Source organism: Lissotriton helveticus, chromosome 10, assembly GCF_964261635.1.
Source record: "Lissotriton helveticus chromosome 10, aLisHel1.1, whole genome shotgun sequence".
Taxonomy (NCBI): Eukaryota; Metazoa; Chordata; class Amphibia; order Caudata; family Salamandridae; genus Lissotriton; species Lissotriton helveticus.
In genome coordinates this window covers 437,100,554-437,120,202 of record NC_136071.1, presented here as the reverse complement: position 1 = coordinate 437,120,202, position 19,649 = coordinate 437,100,554, and the positions used below count along the sequence as shown (strand labels likewise).

The 19,649-nt window shown below is 49.7% G+C and overlaps 1 protein-coding gene across 4 annotated transcripts in view; it reads right to left on the bottom strand.

Annotated features, from left to right (window-relative positions):
- Positions 1–19,649, bottom strand: part of CFAP70 (cilia and flagella associated protein 70) — a 1,288,671-nt gene that overhangs the window by 295,339 nt on the left and 973,683 nt on the right. For all 4 annotated transcript variants that reach the window (XM_078662924.1, XM_078662925.1, XM_078662923.1 and 1 more), the window contains 2 exons: positions 18,502–18,669; positions 5,524–5,660 (listed from right to left, as the gene is read on the bottom strand). In XM_078662924.1, the coding sequence (XP_078519050.1) occupies positions 5,524–5,660; positions 18,502–18,669 (305 nt within the window). The remainder of the gene's footprint in view (positions 1–5,523; positions 5,661–18,501; positions 18,670–19,649) is intronic.

The window sequence follows — 19,649 nt, the reverse complement described above, 5'->3', positions numbered from 1 at the left end:
AAGGGTCCACGACCCCACCCCGCCCTATTTGTTGCAGTACCACATGGCGGTGGTGTTGTCCGTGAACACCTGCACTACACTCCCCCGGACATAGGGGAGGAATGCTTTCAGTGCTAGACGAATCGCCCGCAACTCCAAAAGGTTGATGTGGAGCCGGGCCTCCGCCGGAGACCAGAGACCTCGCTCTCCGCCTCTCCCATGTGGCCTCCCCAGCCCTGGAGGGACGCATCCGTCACAACTACGTGCTCCGGTTGGGGAAGGGAGAGGGATCTGCCGTTGACCCAATCGCGGTCCGTGAGCCACCACTGCAGTTGTCTCGCAGTGCCCTCCGAGATCAGGACGTGGTCGGACAGGTTGCCCTGATGCTGGGCCTACTGAAACTTCAGGTCCCACTGCAGAGCCCACATCCGCCACCTGGCGTGATGCACCAGTAGGATGCAGGAGGCCATCAGCCCCAAAAGCCGCAGCGTCAACCTGACCGAGACCCGGGATAAAGGCTGAAAGAGTGAAATCAGAGCCTGAATATCCCGGACCCGCTGTTCGGGAGGATAAACCCGAAACTGTGCTGAGTCCAGAACCGCTCCGATGAAGAGGAGCTTCTGAGAGGAGCACAGGTGTGACTTCGGCACATTGAGGGAGAACCCCAGCTGGTGCAGGAGGTCTGCCGTTGTCTGGAGGTGGCTGACGACTGTTTGGGGCGAGCCCGCCTTCAACAACCAGTCGTCGAGGTAGGGGAAGACTGAAACCCCTAACCTGCGTAGATGAGCTGCGACCACCGCCATCACCTTTGTGAACACCCGTGGGGCGCTGGTAAGGCCGAAGGGGAGCACGGTATACTGAAAGTGCTTGTGGCCAACCGTGAACCGCAGGTAGCGCCGGTGGGCCGGCAGGACAGGGATGTGGAAATAAGCGTCCTGCAAGTCCAACGCTACCATCCAGTCTCCTGGGTCCAGGGCAGCTAAGACCTGAGCCAGTGTCAGCATTTTGAACTTCTCCTTCCGGAGGAAGCCGTTGACGTTCCTTAGGTCCAAGATAGGGCGTAGGCCCCCTTTGCCCTTCTTGGGTACCAGAAAGTAGTGGGAGTAGCAACCACACCCTACTTCTGGCCCAGGAACGTGCTCGATGGCCCCCTTGGCCAAGAGGGCCGTAACTTCCTCCTGCAGAAGCCGCAAATGATTTCCCGATACTCGGTGGTACTGCGGTGGCATGGCTGGAGGGGTCGCCTCGAAGGGGAGGGAGTAGCCCCTTCGGACGATTTGCAGCACCCACCTGTCCGACGTGACAGTGCGCCAGTGGAGGAGGTGATGGCGAACCCTGCCCCCACTGGCGTCACATGGGCCTGAAAGCACGGACTAGGAGGGTTTTGAGGCGGATGCTGCGGGGGAAGGTGTGGACTGACCTCGCCGTTGTCCCCGACCGCCACCACGGCGGTTCCCACGGCCGCCACCGCGTTGGGTATTACCCTGCGGAGCGTGGCTGGCAGCACGTGTGGGTACACCCCTTCCGTGGCCACGAAAGGAGTGAAAAGCAGCCGATTGCTGGCGCGGGGCCGAAGCGCATGGTCTGCCATGTCACCAAAAAGGCGACGGCCATCAAATGGCATGTCCATCAGTGTGTTTTGGACATCAGCCGAAAAGTTGGCGGACCTCAACCTGGCGTGACGTCTGACCACCACTGTCGTTGCCATCGCTCTACCTAGTGAGTCGGTGGTATCCAGCCCACACCGGATAGAATATTTGGCTGCATCCCGGCCTTCCACAAGGGCTTGGCAGAGTTTGGCCCTTACCTCCACTCTCGCAGCACTTCCGCAACCGTATCCCACAGAGAGTGGGTGTAGCGGCCCAAGAGGCAGGCGGTGTTGGAAGACCTCTTGGATTCCCTGTCCGGCGGAGCAGACGGGAATGCGGTCTGGGAATTGGAGGCCTGGATGACCAGGCTCTCGGGGGTGGGGTGGGTGGACAGGAAACATGGGTCGCCCGGAGCTGGGCGGTGGCGTCTGGCCACGTTCCTATCTACAGGCGAACCTGTAGCGGGCTTGGACCAAGTGCCCAAACGAACGTCGGACAAGGCCTCGTTAAACGGCAGTAGAGGCTCGGCTGAGCATGACTGCGGCTTAAGGACCTCAGTGAGGAGGTTAGTCCTCACGGCCGCGACGGGGAGCTCAAGGCCCAAGGCCTTGGCCGCCCTCATCAACACCACACTATAGGTTGCCCCCTCCTCCGTAGCCATGGTAGGAGGTGAGACAAAGCCAGTGTCGGGCGAAGTGTCCAGACCACTGGCATCCCCAAGTTCACCTGTCCAGTCCTCTTGGGACTGACATTCACGTGTCAGAGGGTCCTCAGACCCCTCCCAATACTCCTCATCACCCATCTCCTAATACTCAGGGTCAGAAAAAGATGTGGCCGGTTCATGGAAAGTAAACTCTCCGAACGGTGTCTGAGGCGGTGCCGCACCGGCGCCGGAACCGGGTCGAGGGAAGCATCGGGGACGGCACCGCCCGAGGGCGGCGTCAGGGGTAACACCTGGGGGGTCGGCGCCGGGGAGGTCGTTAAGTCCACCGGCGGCGACCCGGATCCGGATCCAGTGGGGCCCGAAGGCGCCGGGCCGGAAGGCGCCGGGGGCGTCGGAGCCGAAGCACCCGACGGCGTCAGGACCGAAGCCCCCGACCCGCTAGGCCCCCCAGACGGGTCCGCTGGGCCCGGAGGCGCCGCGGAGCCCGTCGGAGGAGAGAGGGACCTCATGGCCATGAGGAACTGCTCAATCTCCTCCGGGGCCGCGTTAGGCCCAGGGACCGGAGGGTATGAGGCCAGACGCGGCGCCTGCGACTCCGACGGAGCCGCGTGGGCGGTGTCACCAGAACCCCCGGCCGCGTCGCGCGAGCATCGGGGGGAGTCGGAAGAGCGATAACCTCTCTTCGACTTCTTGTGCTTACCTGACAACTTCGACCCAGGTGAGTGATGTCGACTCCCGGAGCTCCGATGGCTCCTCTCCCGCGACCGGTCCCTCGACCTCCGTCCGGACTGGGACCGTTCTCAGCGCGGGGCCGACTGCCGGAGTTCGAGCTGCTTACGGGACCGCTCCCGCCTAGCCTTCGAAGTTAGCGCCCGACAGTCGGAGCAGGTCTTGTCGTCGTGATTGACGCCGAGGCAGTGGAGACACCGACTGTGAGGGTCGGTGACCGACATCAGTCGGTCGCAATCCTCACAGGGTTTGAAACCTGGCATCCCTACAGGCACCGTTCGGAGTCGAAGACTTCGAAAAAGGATGATCAAAAGATCAAAAAAGTTTAGTCAAAAAGTGACTAAGGTACCACTTTTTCCGGATCTGCGCTGCTGGCGCAGAAAAAGGAAGAACTGACGTCAGCACGCGGAGGCGGCGTCTAAGTACTCCGACGACGTCATCACGACGCCCACAACGCAGACGACGGACACGGAGCCGCAGACGACGCCTACCGACGCGCAAGGGTACTGCTATGCAAAAAAATTCCGGATCCAGTCTGACGCCTGGGGATATTCTAAGGTAAGGAATCTATCACTAACGTGTTTCTTTCAGATACCATTAGCCCGAAAGAGGATACCGTCTGAAGACAGCCGCATGAAACTGCTGCCTCCAGGACACTGCTGTGTGGTCTGTATCTCCCCCCTCTGAGGGGAGCAGCTGCCTGGCCTGAAAATGATCAGCACACCTCTCGGCGAATGTGGATCCCGGACTGAAGTGCAGAAGGCTACCATAAGGGACATACCACGCCCCAGACCAGGGGTGAGAGACTGAGGGGTATTATCGCTAAAGACTGGTAACCAATAGAAAAAGCTCCGCACCTGCACTGTTACCCATTCTAGAGTACTGTAGAGTAAAGCAGTGTGGTGGGTGCGGACCAAGTGAGGAGGGGTAAAAGCCTTACTTAGAAGAATTAGGATCACAGCCCTACCCTAGGAATTTGTTATGTTTTGTGTAGTGTTGAGTTTAGCCGTGTAATTAAGTACTTTCCTTATGAAAGACAAGCACTGGGTTGGACAATGATATTATTGCACTATTGGGTGTTTGTTGAGGTCTGAGCCTTTTGTACTTCCACACTAACCTCTGTAAAAAGACTGTGATTGTACACCACCACTATCCCTGAGAACTAAGTGCTGATGGATTTGTACTTGGCCAAGTTTGCAAAGCCATTGTAGGATGGACCCTGGGACATTACAGGCAAACAATCCGAGGACCCGCAGCTGTGGCCTAGGAGCCCCTGCTTGCCGGAGGGCCCTACAAACAGGTTTTGACAATAGCAATGATACTGATGTTGGTGGTAGTGGTGGTTCCGTTGTTGGTGGTGATGATCCTGGTGTAATTAGTGGTACTGGTGGTAATGGTGGTTGGGATATTGGTTGCTGTATTATTGGTGGAATTGATGAAGGTATTGGTATTATGGTGGAATTGCTTGTAATAGCATTTGTGTGATTTTGGAGTTGGCAAAGATGGTGGTATTGGTGATGCTACTAGCGGTGTGTGTGGTATAACTAGTGTTGGTATTTGTGGTACTTGTATCGGAGGTGTTAGTGCTAGTGGAGATATTGCCTTTGGTCGTATTGGTGGTGGTACTTGTGCTTTTGTTGACTGTGATATTGCATTGCTGGTAGTGGTACTGATCACAGCTTTGGCGATGTACTGATGCAGGTGGTGCTATTGACTTTGAGGATTTTGATATTGTCAGTTGTGGTATTGGCAGCAATGGTACTGGTGGTGGTCGCATTATACATATTAAGTATTGTTCTTGGCATCAGTGGTATTGGTGGTGGTGATAAACTGGCATTAGTGGTTTTGATTAACAGCTCCCATTTTAACATATTTACATCTTGTACACACACCTCCTAATTGTTTTGTGTTGATCACATCAGGACAGCCTGATCACAAGATTGTCATCTAAAGTGATTTAAAAAAAGCCATGTTAGTGTAAGTGTCACACTTGAGTCTTGATAAATGCATTCACACAATGCTTTCTGTAGTAAATTAATAAAATCACCTTCTGTATACAATGCATGTATGAAATAAAGAATTAAATGTGACGTAATGTGTGCGGAGTATAGTTTTTTTTTAGATGTAATAAAACCCCCAAAGCATTGCAATGTAAGGCAGAGTGATAAACCAAGTAATCAACAGTTTAGAGAGAAATAATCCTCTGGACGACCTTACACCAAGTTAGTGGATGAAATCGATATTGGTGAACTGATCCAAATAAGCAAATAGCTGAAGAATGCCGCACTAGTTCTTGAAGGGAACTGCACTGTCAACCACGTCTAATAAAGGTGTGGTAGCAAAAAATTGGAAGAGAAAGAAACAACATCACTAGAGGTAAACAGGCAGAGGCAGCATTAAGAACTAAATCAAATGTTCCTCCTTGGAGAGATTCCTGGCAGTCCGTCCTAGTAACTGCCTTACTACGCTGCACATAGATATATACAGGCAGTATTCAGCCTCTGCAACTGTTTCATTTACAATAGTCATCAACACCCACTCACCGTCTTTGCTTGCACTAACCTGCACAGCATTGACTCTGATGAGGAAGTCAATAGTATCCATGAAGATACTGGGTTGTTCGGTCATTTGAATGGAAGAATGAGATCCAAGATGCACACCGGGGTCCGGTTCCTGTGTAGTCTTAACATCTGCACTTGCTAAGGAAAGATAAAGAAAAGGATGAGGAGAGCTTACATCAGATGCAAATGGCAGAGGTTGCACACCGAAACCATGAACGTCAAAGTGGATGACACAGTGGTATAGGAAAAAGTGGCCCACCTGTAACAATAGCTCTACGGCATTAGTATATGATTTAGATGTATGTACTGTGAACTAACACGCATGTCCTCAGGTAGGATCCTTAGGACTCTTGAGAGTTAACACTTCTATAGCCCCTCCAAGCCAACTAGGTCGGATTTCTAACTACTATGATGACATTTCAGAAAACACATCCTATTTATTGATAAAAAGATGGATGACATGTAACACAACCATAAAGCGAAAACATAAGGATGCATAGGAATCTGTAGAACATTGTTCTTATAGGTAACAGTAGACCTGAAGATGATTCTGCTTGCCAGAGATGCCATCTCTGCATTGCACTTTCCATTAAAAGCTGATACTGGGCCTAGAAGGAGTTGATGCTGATACTGAACGCATGTTTGCCTTTCTCAGGGAACATTCTGCTATAAACAAGGTATGCAGTGCACTCTTTATCCCTAGAAAAATCTAACTGCAAGTTATTATACTTTCCATGCTCTCCTAGCATAGGGCATAGAAGTAGGTTTTAGGGTTTTGAAGTTGGCTCTGTCTGTGGCCTCACTGATGTTAATTGGGACCTGAGAGGGCTGTGTTAGCCATGGCTTTGATGTTGAGGTTGCTTGTGTCCCTGAACCAAATTTTGGTCTTCTAAAGTTGAGCAGAGGTTTTAATGCTGGTGAAAGATACCATGACAGGGATCAGTATATGGTTGGACCAGTCCACCGGAATGGGGTCACTGGCCAAGAGGTGGGGCGTGCTTGATTTGATTAGATTCAGAGTAGAATAAAGTCCAGGAGGAAGATAATATTGTCTGAGCTGATTAATTGAGATGTGAGGAATTCCATGCATTCTTCAACAGTGTTGGTTTAACCTGTAGGGTGGTAAATCAGATTCATCCTGAGGTTGGGGCGGTGTGTGAGGAAATTTCCAGCAACATGTTCTGGGAGGATTGTTGTTAGACTAGAAAGTGCTCCTCGATTGGAGATGTAGGATTTAGAAAAATGTCAGGATGAGAAATACCTTGATTTAAAGGAAAAACAAACACTACAGTGAGTATAATTGATTCTCGATAGTATTCAAATATTTACTTTGGAACTTACATTTCCTTAAGCTTAAACTCATTGAATTGGCTACCTCTGTAATTTAAAGAGGTAAAAATGTGCTAAAACCAAATGGTTCCCAGAAAAATACTTGGGTACTGATTGTGAGTCAGTCAAAGCAGAATATCTTAGGGAGAAAATGCTCTGCCTGCTTCCAAGAGAGCCGATGATTCCAGACCTGAAATTACTGTTTCCACAAAACACTCAGTTTTTACCAGACCCAATTTTAGCAGGTGCGACCTTGGAATCGGTAAACCCATTTGGCTGGTGGTAGTTGAAGGGCAGCAGGTAGAGGCACAGCATACCCGACCCTTCTGAGCAGTCCAGCAGCCAGGGCGAAGCAGATAATGATCCTGACCCTGACCAAGGCCTCCAGACCCCTGACGCTCACTAACAACAAAGCGCTGGGTCAGAAGGTCAAAACGGTGCAGGGAAGTTCCTGCAGGGTGGGGAGCTTTGACAACCTCCTTTTGTGTTGCTTGATGCCTGGAGCTCCTCTCAGGCCTAACCCTGAGAGGAGCCCCAGGCATCAAGCAACATAAACGGGGGTTGTCAAAGCTCCCCACCCTGCAGGAACTTCCCAGCACCGTTTTGACCTTCTGACCCACAATTCGCCACATCGCCTCCACCTCCGATTTACAACCTGATCATGCAGGTAGTAAATGGGATGGTTAAACAGACCAGAATCAAGAAACTTATGCATAACATGACCCAGAAAAAACAGATCTGCATAATTATTTTCCATGCCAACATGTTTAACTTATGACTGGATGGTGCAGGAGTATAATGACCAACTGAAAATGGTAAATCCAGCCCGGTAATACTGGTTCCAATGCACTACCTAATCAGTGATTTTAAAGTGCTCACTTAAGCAGTTTTATCAATCACCTTTCAACTTTAACCCTCTCCAGAACAGTCTGCATACACGAGCCAACTCTAAAAAGCCACTGATTTTGTAAAACCTAAGAGTTGTAATGCTACCCTTGTGCTGTGCAGAGGCTTTAAATGGATGCTCTCGTGCTCATTCCTCGAGCACTGATTCGAAAAGGGATATTAATCACTGATGAAAGTCGAGTGTTTAAGCAGTGCTATTCTTTAGAAAACATTCTGCAGCTAAACTGCAAACGTTTCTCACTACCAGTTCCAAATTATTATTCTCCCCCTTTGGAGGTAAAGGGAGCCGCTGCTGGTCTTTGTCTGACCACAAGTGGATCCTGCTTGGGGTTGTATTTTGTAAGACGCCTTGGTGACGCACTTGTTCAAGTTAGTTTTGGAAACAGGTTGAGTGCATGGTTTAAAAAACTGGGGCCTGGAAGCAGCCTGTTGTATTTTGGGTCTTATGTTGAGTAGCCACGGGGATTCCAGGTGTGTCGCTCTGCTATATAAGGTGTCAGGGAAGTGACAATAGTAAGAAAGTTTATTGTTCGATTAATTAAAATCTCCACAATAGGAAAACACTCTGATAATAAAAAGTTATAAAACAGAGGTTCAGTAATACAAAAGTTAAAATGTTTGGCGGAGCATAATTACATAGAGCCAAGAGGGTACCGGATTTAATTTTTCATAATTTTCCTGATGCCATGTGAATTCTGTAAAAGATGTGACATGAAGGGCAGAATGACTCCATTGCTAGAGAAGGGCCATTCTGTTAGAACACAGAGAAGAAAAAGAGAGAGAAATGGTCAAGACACGGTCCAGAAAAGTCCAACTGTCCGATCCACTCACTTTAGGGCTCTATCTGAAAAGGAGAATGGTCCCTGTGCGGAGAAGGGAAGGGACTCTGGTGTCTCTGCTAAAAAACACGGGCCATGGAGTAAATTGGGCAGCCATGTTAATCCAGAGTAAAAGATAGCGTCTGACTGCATTAGTAAGTGGGAGGCGACCCAATGCAAAAAGATGGGGATTTGGTTACTGGGACTCCCACTGCATTAACCTTTTTGACGCTCTTGTTTATTCCATTCGCCCTGTAGCAGCATCCTTCGATCGTTGAGTAGGGCAGGGCAATTGGACACCACATGCCCAATTGATTATGTGGTGCACCCACACCCCCTGCACATTGTATTGTCGTTTGATCGGCGCCAATCTGGTAGATGTTGTAAAAATGGGCATTCGCCCATCCTGAGGGCCAGGAAACTTTTTTTCATGCTACTCATAGATGTAGCACCGCGGTCCCTGGCTTAAACCCCAATATAACGTCCAGGCGTGTTTGCGTTTTGTCAGTTGTACCCTGTCAGAGTGCAAGAACCGGAGCTGGACTCTTTTTAATGTATGTTTTGCGGGTCTGCAGGGATGGGTTAATTCACCAAATTTCAATTGCGTCCAGCATTCGCAGAGTGTTCTAAATAGAAGCGTTATTTTCGAACCACTTTACTGGTTGATATGCCTTGCCACAGTATGGCCTCCAGGCTTCCTTCACATGAAATGCACAATTTGTTGCAAAGCTCGATAAAAGCGCTGGTCCCAACTCCTCAATGGTCAAGAAGACCGAGCTCATCTTATCTGAGCTGGGTATGGAGATTCCGGTAGTCTCCATGCTCGCTTAAAGATTCTTATTGTTATCTTGTTTACCAGACATGAGTCTTTCCTCAGCATTATCTCCTGACCATACGATATATAATTGGAAGTTTTGGCTTTCATGACGGTTAAAAGGGGGGACAGACTTGGGCCGGATAATTGCCTCGCAAGCTTCGTAAGTGCTACCTCGATTGACAGAGCCTTTGCCCTGACAGCTTCCTTCTGTTTGCAGAAGGTGCCCCTTGAATCCATAAAGATCTCCAGATATTTGTAAGCGGTGGTACGTTCAATGCTTTTGCCATTAAAAAGCAACTCTCCACTTAGTGGCTTCCTTTTCCCGAGTGTTATTGTCTTTGATAGGTTTAATTCCAGATTGTTGCCGACCCTAGAATGGCTGAGCAAGACAAGATCGTTTGCATATAGCAGGTTGCTTACGCTGGTACAGCAGAGTTTTGGAGGGTGGCAATTACCTTCATCAAGTAGCTGTGATAAGTCTGAGATGAAGAGGTTGAAAAGAAGGGGTGCCAATATACACCCTTGTTTTACCCCACAAAATGTTTGTATTTTCCTTGAGACGTGGGAATCTTCTCCCAATTTTATACGGATCCAGGTGCTAGAGTGAAGCTGGATTATGGCCTTTAGAAGGGCAGAAGAGACCCCCCATTCTTGCAGTTTAAGCCATAAAAGACTCCTGGTCACACAGTTGAAGGCCGCCTTGAGATCAACAAAATAGCAATGAAGTGGCATTATCGAGGCCGATGCTTTCTCTGTCAGTACTAATAGTGCAAGCAGGTTTGTTGTGGTTCCTGATTTTGCCACAAAGCCAGTCTGGTTAAAGGGTAAGATGTGTCAGAGAAGTCCTTGCTGGAGGTGAATCAGAGACGGTGGAACAGTACCTTGGGACATCTGGGCTAGTGGGTGAGGGTTGAGGGGGTGGCGATTATATCCAGGATAGTGTGCCCATTGCTGGCATGCAAAATCTTCTTGAATTTTAACATCTAGTCTCGCCTAGGCGGCATTCAGTCTCTCAGTGAAGAGTGATGCCTGCTAGACGGGTATGGCTAGGCATAGATGATTTGGTATCTGGTAAGGAGCTCTTTTGTGCAAATCCCTTCTTGGCATTGAGGGCATTCTTGGAGTCCTAGCAAATTATGTAATTGGATATGGAAACGTAGGTCTAGGCTGTGCAAGGGATGAGGTCACTGAACCTAAAGCTGTAACACAAGGAGAAAAAGATGACTGTTGTCGCGATGGTAGGATCAACACAACTGGAGCTTGTTGCTGTGTTCAGGAAAATGCTTGGGAGTATTTGCAATCTGAAGCAGACTGAAGAGGACTAGGGGCCCGATGTAGGTAGCCCTTTACCGATCGGAATCGGCCGAAAATACCGATTTTCGGCCGTTTCCGATCGGTAAAGGGCTATCGAGATGTAGGGGCACATTTTCGGTAATTTTACCGATTCGTTATCATTACCGAATCGGTAAATTTACCGATTCGGTAATATGTACCGATTCGGTAATGATAACGATTCGGTAAAATTACCGAAAATGCAATGTAGGTAGCCTATGTTCCATCAGCACATGGCTTACAGAATCGGTATTTTACCATGGAATACAAATCCATGGTAAAAAAACGATTCCTGTGTACATGCACATCTGTGCATGTACACATGTGCCATGTGACAGACAGACGTGCCCTTAGGGCATGTCTGTGTGCCACATTGCACACATGCCCGTTTTGGGGGTGCTAGAGGGTGTCAAAGTGACACCCCCTGCACCCTTGTGAATTCTTTAATTACCGGTAATGCCTAATTATTCCTATGGCCTTCAAAGCCCATAGGAATGAATGGGCATTACCGATTCGGTATTTACCGAATCGGTAATTAAAGAATTGTTAAGGATTCGGTAACGAATCCAGATGTTGGGACCTACATCCCATTTACCGATTTTGAAATACCGAATCGGTAAAATTCGGTATTTCAAAATCGGTAAATGGGATTTACCTACATCGGGCCCTAGATACTCTCGGTGGAAAGGTGCAAACCTTGTTGTTGATAAAAGTCTCATAATCGAATGGTGCCTCTCAAAACATATTTATTTGCAATCAAAAAAATATACACATTAAGGAGGTCCTCAATGGAAACGTATTCTATGTCAGGAGCGGAGGCTTCTGATTAGGCTGTCACTTTCTCCCTTTATTGTACTCCAGCAGCCATTACAAAGGTATCAACATGTTTAAACAAACTATATTTCCCATGAGTATCAGGGAAAATAGAAACAGAAAATGTCCCAATCACTGTCCAATCACAGGCTCGGGATCCTCTTATCTTCCTCTGTTGGCACTCTATCCACCTCTTTCTTCGCTGCTCCAGCAGCATACAGATGAGTGTTTTTTTCTTTCCTTCTGACTAACTCTAATTTCAATGAGATTTGTATGGTTTATGTTGTACAGGGTCGCATACACTGATGTGTTGATGTTTTTTCCCCTGAGGGGGTTGTAACGGCGACTCGGTGTGTGGCCGCGGGGGCGTTCTCCGCTCCTTTCGCGATTCTGCTTCTAGGCTCTGTGTGCGGGCGGCCTCCCGCCGCTAGGGGACGGCGCGCCTCGCGCTGCCGCTCTGAAGAGCTTTACCCCCCGTTGGGCGTGAATCGTCGAGTTCCGCTTTATGAGATAGAGTACGGGAAGGCGGCTCGACTGTCTCGCGCGCCACGGGGGAAAATTGTGCGTTTGCCCTATAAAAGTATAGGAAGCATTACGGGAAAGCAGCGAGAAGGCAAAATTTATTGTTACCAGAGCCCCTGTCTGGAGCCTGAACACCCGCGTGGCGGTTAGGATTTTCTTGCACTTTGGGACCGGCCCAGACAGGTTTTCCTCATTACCTCATAGCAGAGGTTGTTGGGTCCCGGTTTTGTTATTACTGACCCCGCTGCGGTGGGAAGAAATATATACTTACGGGCTCTGTCCGATCATACCCCCTATTTGCTTGGCTTACTGCTGTTGCGCAGAGGCGATGGAATACGATGAGTACTATGAGGAGGAGGAGGAGCAGCAGGTCATGTACCTACCGGTGGATGATCACTTCTGCCAAGTCATGGACTCCTCAATTTTGAAAGCTTTAACGCGGGTGGTTGCACCACTAGAAAAGAAGATTGACCAGCTTCAGGCACGGTGCCAACCCCTTGGACCAGGGGCAGACCCTTCGGGTAGTCTGGCCCCATACCTCTAGACCAACCATCGACGAGTTCTGCGGAGCACGAAAGGAGGCGCTCGGAGGACACGGGGGTGGATTCCGATGCCTTCTCCCGACTGAAAAAGGCGTTTCTAGACGCAAAGACTGCCGATACCCCCTCGACCCCAAAAGAGGTACCATCTGAAGCTTTGGGAGGGGGTCAGGACGACGCAACCACCGTTGACCCAGATGAGTCACCCCAAACCTCAGATGGGGATGGGGAACCGGAGCGTTCGTGGACTCCGGCGGACCCCACGCAGGCATCGGGCTCCGACCCCAGCTCAGACATGCTCAACCCGGACGAGTTGCTCCACCCGCGCTCATCGCATTGGGTTCCCGCCCCCAAAGTGGCGGCATACATGGCAGCCAGGCTTCGTAAGCCTTTGGACCAGGAGGTGCGTAGTTGCCTTCGGGCTGAGTGTCCGCGCCCCACCATGGAGGGTAAGGTCACGGTTACCCCAGAGATTGACCCCAAGATGTCCACCTTCCTCACGAAGTTTGTGAAGGACCCTAAAAAGGGTATAGACCATTCGTGGAGGGCCTGCCAGGATAAACTCTTGGACACGGCGGGGCCTTTGGCAAAAATCCTGGATATGGCTGAAGACGCCAAGGCTTCGGGGTCCCTGATTTCCCCGGAGACCCTTTCTGGCTGGGCGCAAAGGGCGATTATTTTCCTAGGAAATGCGAATGTAGCCATCTCTACGGAAAGGAGGAGATCTATCCTGATTAAGATTGACCCGAAATTGGGGGAACTAGCCACATCCGAGGCGGGCCCGATAGCAGAGGGTAACCTCTTCGGTGACCCGTTCGTCAAAGAGCTGGGCAAATTCGTGAATACCTTTAACTCTTTGGACAAGGCCCAGACGTCTGTAAAAAGGATCTTCACCCCCTGTGTTTTTGGGGCCGCCAGCCGAGGGAGGGGCCGTTCGTCTGGCAGACCCGGTAACAGAGGCTCCTACAAGCAGGGCGACTCTCACAGGGGTCAATACCAGGATCCGGACAAGTTCGGAAACTTCTATCAAACCAGAGGTTATCCCTGTCGCCTCGGTGGAAGAGGAAGAGGAGACGGCGGCTACAATAATCACAGAGGTGAGACTTCAGAATGTAAGGGGTCTGAAAGTGGGGGGCAGACTTCAGTTTTTTCTTCAAGCATGGTCTTCGCTCACCTCCGACGCCTGGGTCTTACAGACCGTCGGAGGGTTTCAAATAGAGTACTCGGGACTCCCCAGGCAGTCCGTCCGCCCCAGACCTATCGTCTTCACACAGGATCAATGCTCTCTGATAGACAAAGAGGTCGCAGACCTCCTACAGAATGGGGCTATTGTGCAGGCAGAGCTGCACCCGCGAGGTTTCCTCTGCAATCTTTTTCTTGTGGAGAAGCAGGACGGAGGCTATCGCCCGGTGATGAACCTCAAAGAATTCAATGGCTGGCTTATCTACCGCCATTTCAAGATGGAGGGTATTCACCTCCTGCGCGATCTACTTCAGGAGGGGGACTGGATGGTCCGGCTGGACCTGAAGCATGCCTACCTCACGATCCCCATCTTCGCCCCCACAGGCGTTTCCTTCAATTCCAGTGGGGTCCACAGGTCTACGAGTTTGCCTCCCTTCCTTTCGGACTGTCATCTGCTCCGTGGTGTTTCACCAAGGTGCTGAAACCGGTGGTGGAGCGCTTGCGCACGGAGGGCGTTCGTCTTATCATCTATTTGGACAACATGCTCCTCCTAAACCAATGTCCGCGGAAGCTGTTGGTCCAGCTTCAAAGAGCGGTCGACCTTCTAGAGTCCTTAGGGTTCATCATCAACCGGGCCAAATCGGACCTTCTCCCAGCGCGGAGGATGCAGTTCCTTGGTTTCATGATAGACTCAGTGGAGGCCACATTGTCACTACCCTCGTGGAAACTATCCAAGATCAGACACGAACTGAGACGCACCCTGGCTCGCCCAACGATTCTGTTGCGACACCTGGCCAGGGTTGTCGGTCTCCTGTCGTCTTCTATTCAGGCGATATTGCCGGGGCCCCTTCACTATCGGGCCCTACAGCGCCTCAAGGCGCTTCACCTCCGCAAGGGCCTTACCTACTCCCAGGTCGTTCCCCTCACGGAAGAGGAGAGGACCGAACTTCGATGGTGGATCGAGCATATGGATGCTTGGAACGGGCGAGCGATCTTCGGTTCCATGCCGGATTTGGTGATAGAATCCGATGCCAGCGGCCTGGGCTGGGGCGCACGCTGTGGCGCCGTTTCTACCGGCGGAGTATGGTCATCCGCCGAGAAGGTCCATCACATCAACTGCCTGGAGTTAATGGCAGGTTCCTTCGCGGTGAGGTATTGGACGAAAGACATGATTCAGTGCTGTATCCTTCTGAAGATGGACAACGTGGCGGCGGTGCGCTATATCAACCACCTGGGAGGAACCAGGTCCCGGGCTTTGTCCGACCTCGCCAGGTCCCTGTGGGAGTACTGCCTGTCCAACGAGATATCCCTGTCGGCGGAGCACCTTCCCGGCTCAGCCAACCGGGTAGCGGACTGGTGGTCTCGTCATTGGAGAGACGCCAGCCTGTGGCAACTCCGCCCCGATGTGTTCGAGGCGATCGGGAACAGATGGGGTCCGTTTTCAGTGGACCTCTTTGCTTCCCGTCTGGACGCCCAACTTAGGCGTTATTTCAGTTGGCGCCCGGACCCGGGAGCGCTGGCGGTGGATGCATTTCTGCAAGATTGGAGCAAGGAAAGGGGCTATGCGTTTCCCCCCTTTGCGATGATCATGAGAGTGTCAACCCAGGTGAGGAGACAGCAGGCGGATCTGGTGGTGATTACCCCGATCTGGAGATCGCAAGCCTGGTTTCCAGCTCTGATGGAACTTTCTTGGGATTTTCCAATCCCTCTACCCCACGTTCCAGATCTCCTCAAGAATCCTCAGGGGGAACCTCACCACCTCCTGGCCACGGGCCACCTGTGTCTGATGGCCTAGCGGGTTACAGGCAACGCTGGCAAGTCCCGGGACTTTCGGAGGACGCTGCCACGGTGTTGGCCAAATCATGGGCAAACAGTACCAACAAGAGGTACCGATCAGCATGGTCTCGGTGGAGTGGTTGGTGTCTGCGACAACAGATTGATCCAATGGGGGCAGACATTGTCCATGTCCTTAATTTCTTAGCATCTCTGGCGAAAGAAGGTTTGGCGTATAGGTCAATCAATACCTTTCGGTCGGCCATTTCCGCGGGTCATACCCCGCTGGACAACCACTCGATTGGAGAACACCCCCTGGTCTGCAAACTGCTGCGGGGGATTCGGTTATCAGTTCCTACGGAACCCCGATACTCAGTTTTGTGGGATGTGAATAAGGTCCTTAACTTGTTTCGGGAGTGGCCGACCAATAAATATCTGTCAAGGAAACAGATTTCGGCTAAGTTAGCGATGCTGCTATGTCTGATTTCGTGTCGTAGAGTTTCAGATGTGAGAGCCTTGGACCTTACGGGTCGGGTCTTGACCCCAGAGGGAGTTACTTTCCATGTTTCCAGACGTACCAAGGGCAACTCCCGCTCCATCTCGTATCCTGCATTCCCGGATGTCCCGAAGTTATGTGTGGTTAGAGCACTGAAGGCCTATGAAGTGGCAACGGTTGATATACGCCCACAGGATGTCAAACAGTTGTTCATTGCTCTTACTAAACCACATGGGGCGGTTTCGTCCCCTACTATCGCGCGGTGGGTGCGCTGGGTCATGCAGGAAGCGGGCATAGATATTTCCCGGTTTGGGGCTCATTCTGTCAGAGGGGCGATGGCCTCTAAGGCCTTTTCCCTGGGGGCTCGTCTGGAGGACATTCTGAAAGCTGCAGATTGGTCCTCAGACTCCACCTTCAAAAGATTTTACTTTAAGCCAGTAGTGTCACTGGCTTTCTTGGTGGTGGACAAGCTTTGAACTAGCCTAATCAGAAGCCTCCGCTCCTGACATAGAATGAAAAATTTCCTAGCTAACGTACAGGAAAGTTTCAATTCTATTAAGGAGGCGGAGGCGAGGATTAGCCCACCCGGTCTTCTTCGAACCCTCCCAGAAGCTGCGTTGGGACGGTAAGTAAAATCTTTATGAAACAGTTTTGTAATGTGCTGTTGTGACGATGACTTTGATTATGTCAACTGACTTCCTCAATGATGCTATGATGTTCCTTTCAGTATGGCTTTCACGTTGAAGCTAACTGTTGCTTTGGGCGTTCAATTCTTGGTGCCTTACTTAGTCTGCTTGTACCGTAGGTTCTGAGGCGGGCAAACAGGACTAACGGACGAAGGGCTGTGGCAGTGTCGCAGGAAGAAAGAGGAGGATAGAGTGCCAACAGAGGAAGATAAGAGGATCCCGAGCCTGTGATTGGACAGTGATTGGGACATTTTCTGTTTCTATTTTCCCTGATACTCATGGGAAATATAGTTTGTTTAAACATGTTGATACCTTTGTAATGGCTGCTGGAGTACAATAAAGGGAGAAAGTGACAGCCTAATCCTCACCTCCGCCTCCTTAATAGAATTGAAACTTTCCTGTACGTTAGCTAGGACATTTTTCATTCTCCTCCTGGGCACTGAATAAATCTGATATCAAATCAGTCCTAAATGGCAAGCAAGTTGTCGGTACACCACTCCTCATAGTTGAATTTGTAATGCCGAACAGAAACATTGCAATTTAAGGATGCATTTTTTGGGCTCTTCCACAGTGACATCCGGTAGTCAATACAGATAAGCTGTTTGATAAAGGGGCACCTTCCCCGGGCCTTTTTGAAGCCTGGGGGTTAGTTCATATGTTTGTTAGTATTTTCTAGCTTATTTTGCCTACAGTGCAGGTTGATTTTCATTTGGTCGTGTATATTTCTGGAAAAATTCACAGTCATCAGTAACATGTGAGTCAAGGAGGCAGTGAGTCAAGGAGGCATGATGCAGAGTAGAAGTGGGCTGTTTTGAAGGAACAAAGCTGAAAGAACCCTAACAAACTCTGTCAGGATATTTCGAGGTCGCTTGAAAAGATTTTCATAAAAAATAAAAATAGGCAGAGCTAGTTCTCAGGGGACCAAAAAAGAACTGAATGCACAGAGCATGCTGGGATACTGCAGTGCATATGTCAATTTCAATTTTGTTACCACAGTATACTGAAAGTGAAATGAGATAAAGACTGTTTACTGTCGCACATACAGCATGGAACAATGTATTTTATTAGGTAACAACTCTCCAAATAGTCAAGAGCCCTCTTCAATGTAATTTTACCCTGGTGAACAAATGTTACCCCTTGCATTCGGGTTTTGATTAAATACATTTAAAGAACTAAACATATAAAAATGCCACAGCATAAACCATAAAGGCTAATTTCGACCAATTATTGACGGAGGGAAAGGGCATCACGCTCACTTGAGGCTTCGCCTCTGGTGAGTCATCGTCCTTTCCTGCACACAACAACTGGAATAAATAGCAGTTCGCACTCTGTGCATCTGCACATAGGACAATTAAATATATTTCTGGCAATAGCGAATGTATAGGTATTGTTAAGTCTGAGCTTCCTTTATTTTAAAGGCACTTTTTGCATTCCTTTATAACTTTAGGACTATTGACTAATCTGCAAGAAACTTTCCAATCAAAGGAGGCTTGTAGGGCACAGCCAGGACTTTCAACCTTACAGTCATGCATACAGGAAAGGAAAGGAGGAAGAACAGACATGTGGGGGATTCAAACGTGTGATATAGGAGGGGAAAGGGGCATCAAGAAGGGCTGTGTGGCTACCACAAGCTACTTGGAGCTTTCTACTCCCTTTAACTTGCTTTGTAGGTTTACAAAAAAGATTATAACTGCTAAAACTATGGAATACATTCAAGCCTCCTCAGAACTATGCACCACGCGCACAGCTTCTTTACCAGTACATACCAGTCTCAGTGACGTCAGCGTGTGCAGCGTCTTCTTCTTTGGTGAGCACTTCAGCTGCTGCTAGTGCTGCAGCCCTGTCCTTTTCTATGTTTGCCAGCCGTATTTTGCCCGCTTCCTGGAAGGCCATGTCCATCTGAATGTCGTTGTCCTGGATTTCATAGAAGAGTCCTAAAGAGAACATAGGAGGCACAAGGAAGACAGGGAAACAGTCTTTGTTGGAGCTGTGGAGGTAAACAAGAGTCCACAAGATAGTCAAATCGGGTGAGAAATAGGGTGGCCGGAGGGAGCTCCAGAGGGATGGAGATAAACAAGGCTTTAAGTTGGCCGGGTCTCACCGGTGCTGAGCACCGGCAATTTCTTAAAGGGGGCCTCGAAACGAGTTTCTATCGGGCTCTGTTTTGTGCCCTGGCACAGGCAGTCCGTTTTTTTCCGGACTGCAGTGACAGCAGGCACATCGATGTGCGCTGCTCACACTGCACACAAGTGGAGAAGCTGCGCCATGACCTCATGCCAGGTGAGTGGTGTTGGGGAAGGGATATCGTTTAAAGAGAGCAATTTTCTCTCTGGATTTCCCTTCTCTTTTTGAAACTCATGAGCAGCAACATTGTTGTGGTGTCACCAGGGCTGTAAGTGGAAGCCCTGTCAATATTATATACAAGCCATAGTTGCTGCTTCTTTATCTTACGTAACTTGTGAGAAGTTGGCCTGGTATATGATGTTCACTATTCTAGTGAGCACCTTGCACCAGTCCAAACAACCCTTATGGTGATGGTTGTAAAGTCAAACTTAGAGACCAGCTATCCTAGTGGTAGCATGGACAAAGCAGTCTTAGGCTAACTCAAGAGGGCATGTGAAGCCAGCTGTTTTACCATATGTAACCCCTTTAATACCAAGTGAAAGGACACCACACAGGTTGTATATCAAAATATATATGTATTTATTTCTAACACAATCCTCTGAACTCTTTATGAGGTCAGAGGCACCAGCACATAACAAGATACTTAATTAAAATACAATAAGTTGCACAAAATACAGTAATGCCCTAGGGGCACTTCGAACCATATACTAAAATAGTGGTATAAGAACCATGTCAAGAACTAAGGAAAGGCCTAGGGCCTGCAGAATCGCTGGGGCTACACTGTACTATC